Below are 5,000 nucleotides of genomic sequence, written 5' to 3' on the forward strand. Positions count from 1 at the left end.
TCAACTGATGACGGAATCGCACCGATCGTTGAGTGAAGACTTTGACGTGTCCTGCCACGAGCTCGATCTGCTCGTAGAGGCAACGCTGGCAGCGCGCGGTGTCCTGGGCACACGGATGACCGGTGGTGGCTTTGGTGGATGTACCGTTACGCTCCTCGAACGCAGCGCGCTGGCCGACGTGGTGAAGGAAGTGGATACGATCTATTCGCGCAAAACGGGCGGCAAATATCGGGCACGGTTTTATTTGGCAGAGGCCAGTGACGGCACGAGACCGATCGATCTGAGTAAATACCTTGGATGAGACGTGCTGGAGCAGCAGCAGCCGAGGAGTGGAATTAGATTTAAACATTTTCTATTTGTGTGGAATGAAACGGAGCTAATAAAAATGCATTTAAGGGGAGATGTGGATGTGTTTCAGTAATATTTATACGCGAAAAGTGATTAAAAAATAAGCAAAAAACATTATTTTCCAACCAGATTCGTTCTCGAGCGACGCAACACCAATAAAAAGGTCTCCATTTTCTTTCCGGACGCCATCGTGAAGATCTAGTGACCTCCCCCAATATGGCCGCCTTTGATGGCCGCCAATATGGTCGCCAATATGGTCGCCAATATGGTCGCCCACTGGTGATCTTGATCCTGATACTCAGATCCACCTCCTAGCAAGTCTGCGACCCTGTTAAAAATCCTGTTTTTGCGGTTTTTCGACTTTTTTGGGCAATTTTCCGTTTTTTCGACTTTTTTGGCAATTTTCCGTTTTTTAACGTTTTTACTTACCAGGTAATATGAAAACTCGTTTATTTTATTTCTATACGTTTTGTTAAGCGAATTTTCGTAATTTTCTCTTTTTATTTGCGTTATCACTTACCAGGAAATTCGTTCACTTTCTTTCTGTACATTTTCACGAGCTGTAGGCTCAATTTTTTCTTTCCAAAAACTATGCTACAACATAACAAAAACAATGAGACCAATGATTGCATGTTTCTTTTCTTCATTCCTTGGCTTCGCCTTCGTCATTTTTATTCATTTTTTGTACAAAAAAGGGGTTCTCCATGTAATATTTTCCGTTTTCGGAACCCAAACCCCCCGGTCCCTAGCTAGCCACCATCCCAAATGCATGTCAGGTGTTTAGGCGAAGTACGCGGTTCGCTCGAATTCGGAACCGTGACGAGATGAGTTTGTCTTTGAAATAGATTCCCCCGAGTCTATTTTGATCTTGTCTCGTTTCGTGTGTATTTCGTTTCGTTAGTGGTTTGATTACGTTCCGTGGAGTGTGTGGTAGGGGCATCTGGTGTGGGAGGAGCAAGAGTTTCGGCTCAAGGACCATCTCATCATAATCAGTATCCCACTAGTAGGATCAGTTACGCGTTTCCGAAATTGATTTTCCACCTCGTACATTACGCCGCAAGCGTAACCCCTCGCTGCGTGACGCAATGCGGCTGGTAGTGGTGGTGGTGGTGGTTTGTATCCTTTTCGTTTCGTTTACGCCATTCCATCGTTTATTATTTATTGTTTTTAAACTTAAAAAATAATTAAATTTACCTAGTATAACACCGTATCACCCCAGAGTTTCATGTTCTTTTTTTGTTTTGCTGCTTCCTTTTTCCTTTTTCCACCCTTCCCTTCATCACCGCCTGCTGTTACTGCTGTGCCGTACGGATTTTCCGTTTTTCATTGCTCTCTCACACCAGTCTGTCTGCTGTGTGCGCGTGTACGTGTGCTCGTGAGGTTGTGTGCCCTGTCTGTCCCTTTCGCGCATCCTTCTTTTACCCACGCACGCACACGCACGCACAAAAAAGGGGGGACCATTTTCAAAGTTTACTTTGATTCTTTTTCGCACTTTTTCCCTTTTCGATTCTCTGTACACTTGGCGCATGGTCCTTACTTTCGATGGCCTCCGGATTCACGCGAGGGGCAGGACGCTGCAGGATCGGCGGTTCAAATTACAAAGGCGAGCAAAGCAAAAGGATTCAATCCACCCTCTACGCACGAGAATTACGTGGAGGAAAATGAAACCAACTCTTTTATCCCCGGAATCATATCTTTTTTCTTTTTTTTACAATAACAGCGAGCGAAAAACTCAGGCAGCAGCACTGCCCTCGAATGGCCTACTATCGGTGCAACAGTTATAACGCGCGAAGAAACAGGAGCACCTTGGCGGAGGGTCCTGACCTGACTGACTGCCTGACTGCCTTCCCTCCCGCTCATCCCATCTAGCAGTACATTGTAGTAGGCCATTTCTCTCTGGTTGCTTGGTTGCTTGGTTGGTTGGTTGGTAAGGCAAACATAAAAGTATGTAAAGTTCATTATATTTATCCTATTTTCATATATTCTTATTTAAATATATGTATATATATAGATGTATGTATACATGTATATATATAATATCCCTTTTTTTTCTAGCCCAGCCATCAGTGCACGGCCTTTGCGGCCGTTCCGCCGCGCCTTTGTTCCACATGGCCGCGCGCAATTCTAGGCGCCGGCCTCGGCGCCCCATGTTCTCGCTGCTTTTGTCAGAGCGTCAGAGGATAGATATATTCGGTTAGCTCTGCTTCTAGCACTTTTTTGATTAAATTTTGTTTTTTTGTTGTTAAACTTTCGTACACACCAACACGCGCGCACACACATACACACTCACGCAAGGTAATGAAAAGGTTAGGCGAAGGCACACAAGGACACACAACACACATCAGCAACAAATGCATCCACACCAATTCGGTTAGAATTCGGACAATTAGTACAAAAGTAAAGAAGAAAATGCGCAGTACATCATGATTTAGATTAATAAAAGAGAAGAAGAAATTCGTTTGGTGAGAAAAAAAAAACGTTTACAAAATGCTTGCTCTAGGCGAGCACAATCAATAAACAATAAACTCGTAGCTCGAGACTTCGAAATGGGTGCTAGATTCCACCATTAGCCAGCGAAGAACAAAAGGAGTCTAATCGACATACACTGCACTCAATTCCTAGCACGACCTAAACACAAAAGGATGATGCATTGCTGTCGCGATGGGACGTCAGAGCTATGTCCATGCTGCTGCTGCTGCTGCTGCTGCTGTTGCTGCCGATGCGTGGTCAACGCTGCCAATTACACCACAACCACGCACCACACCACCCCCATATCATTCATCCTGGAGTTCCGAATGTCCCTCTTTTAACTGTCCTCGGACGGGACACACGATCACGCACACAATTACACGGTAGAGAGAAAGAGGAAGAGGCATCATCATCCTCAGCATCACACAGGCTGGCTGGTGACCGGCTACCACGTGACACGCCGGAAATGTGTGTTAAAATGGCGCTCATCAGCCTCTGCTCGTTCGCTCAGCTACCACCACAGCAGCACATCCGTATCCGCCCCTTTCCACGGTGGCCGCTCCTTCCTGGTTGCTGCTGCTGCTGCTCGCTGGTCCACGTGATTAGGTCCGCGTGACGGGTGCATACCGGAACGATCGCTTGCCACGTCCCGTCGGCCCATCCTCCTCTGGTTTCGATGACTTCCGGCGGTCAAACTGCTGCTGCTGCTGCTGCTGCCGTCCCGCACCATCCACTGCCACCGGGGCCACCCGGTTGTGGTGGTGATGCTCATCATAATCCAGCTCCCGGTGGTGGTGGTCGTCATCGGCAAACGCCTGTTCGTCGTCCTCCTGCTCCAGATCGTCCTCGTCCTCCTCGTCCTCCTCCTCGTCCGTGGCGTTATTTACAATTGGTTCCAATAAATCATCGCCATCGGCCGGTATCGATATCCTCGTGGTGCGGCTACCGCTACCACCGCCCGACGCTGGTTTCTTGCCTAATTTATTATACTTAATGCCAGTGTACATGGTTTGGCTACGTTTCTGCGCTCCCAAATGCCGCACCGATGGTGATGAGGTTCAAGTGCCGGTAGTGCCGTTGCGGTTTAGCCACAACCGATCCGCCGTTCCGTTAGTGTATCCGTTCGATCGTTTCGATGGCAGCAGTGACCGGAATGAAAGGGAGAGAGAGAGAGAGAGAGAGAGGAAAGAAACACGAAAATATTTAGAAATTGATCAAGCGAAAGGGTTGTGGAACCGCAAGGCGCAAGGTGAAGTGGATGATAAATGATGCCGCCGCCACACCAGACCACACCAGGCCAGGCCAGCGGCTCGACGGAAGTCTGGTCTGGTTGGATGACTGGACGGTCGGTCGTAGCACGCTTAAAGAGGACCCACGAGTGAAAGAGGAAATGTTAATAAATTGAACCACGGGCACCTTAAGGTTTTTCGGGCTCTTGAGGCAGCCCTTGACCTCTCGACAAACAAACGATTAGTGTAGTGTGGTAGTGGCCCCGGTAATCGATACAGGAAGTTATGTTCGATGACACATGATTGCAACAGAGAACAGGGACAGACCAAACCAAGAGATGCTCGTATGTTATCAGGGTCATTTGTACTTCACGAAGATGCAGCAGATTGCGGAACACTACAGCAATCAGATTAGATTGGTAGAATTACATTTACTTTTTTTGATAAATTTTCAACACTCTGCGTAACAAGCAAAATTAACAAATGAGTATATCAGTTGTAAAGCGAAATTTCTATCTATCACAATCTAGTTTTTTATATAAAAAAACTCATTCATTTCTTTGAGTTTCATTACATTGAGATAATCCTTCGAGTCATTTCGAAATTATTAAGAAGTTAGAAGCATAAGCGCTAGCCAATCAATCTGCACTCTGAGCATTAGGATATTGTATTAAAGTTTACAAAATGTGTAATGTTCTGCAACAAATCAAACCAATCTGATTCTATACTTACATAAATGAACATCAACATGCATAAACAATTGATTTTATTTAAGCAAATAATGTTCAAAAAGTCCTTTCAAAAGTTTGTTCTTTTTCAACCGAAAATCTGCGAACAAATTCCTGCTAAGAATCTTCACAGCGACACTGTGCCCTCCCGACAAATCGAAGTTATACAAAAATAAGTCAATAAAACTCAGTAAAACTGATTTAATGACATTTCACAAAATTCGTT

The 5,000-nt window shown here is 45.7% G+C and overlaps 2 protein-coding genes across 5 annotated transcripts in view; one reads left to right on the forward strand and one right to left on the reverse strand.

Moving 5' to 3' along the window:
- LOC126572332 (galactokinase-like) overlaps window positions 1-400 on the forward strand; it is a 24,720-nt gene extending 24,320 nt beyond the window's left edge. For all 3 annotated transcript variants that reach the window (XM_050231557.1, XM_050231559.1, XM_050231558.1), the window contains one exon: window positions 1-400. This exon is cut by the window's left edge and continues 5 nt beyond it. In XM_050231557.1, coding sequence (XP_050087514.1) covers window positions 1-301 — 301 coding nt within the window. In that variant the 3' untranslated portion in view covers window positions 302-400.
- Window positions 401-984: 584 nt separating this feature from the next.
- The window catches only part of LOC126578876 (furin-like protease 2), a 95,612-nt gene continuing 91,596 nt past the window's right edge, over window positions 985-5,000 (reverse strand). For both annotated transcript variants that reach the window (XM_050241873.1, XM_050241864.1), the window contains exon 16: window positions 985-3,839. In XM_050241873.1, coding sequence (XP_050097830.1) covers window positions 3,420-3,839 — 420 coding nt within the window. In that variant the 3' untranslated portion in view covers window positions 985-3,419. The remainder of the gene's footprint in view (window positions 3,840-5,000) is intronic.

Source organism: Anopheles aquasalis, chromosome 2 (assembly GCF_943734665.1).
Source record: "Anopheles aquasalis chromosome 2, idAnoAquaMG_Q_19, whole genome shotgun sequence".
Taxonomy (NCBI): domain Eukaryota; kingdom Metazoa; phylum Arthropoda; class Insecta; order Diptera; family Culicidae; genus Anopheles; species Anopheles aquasalis.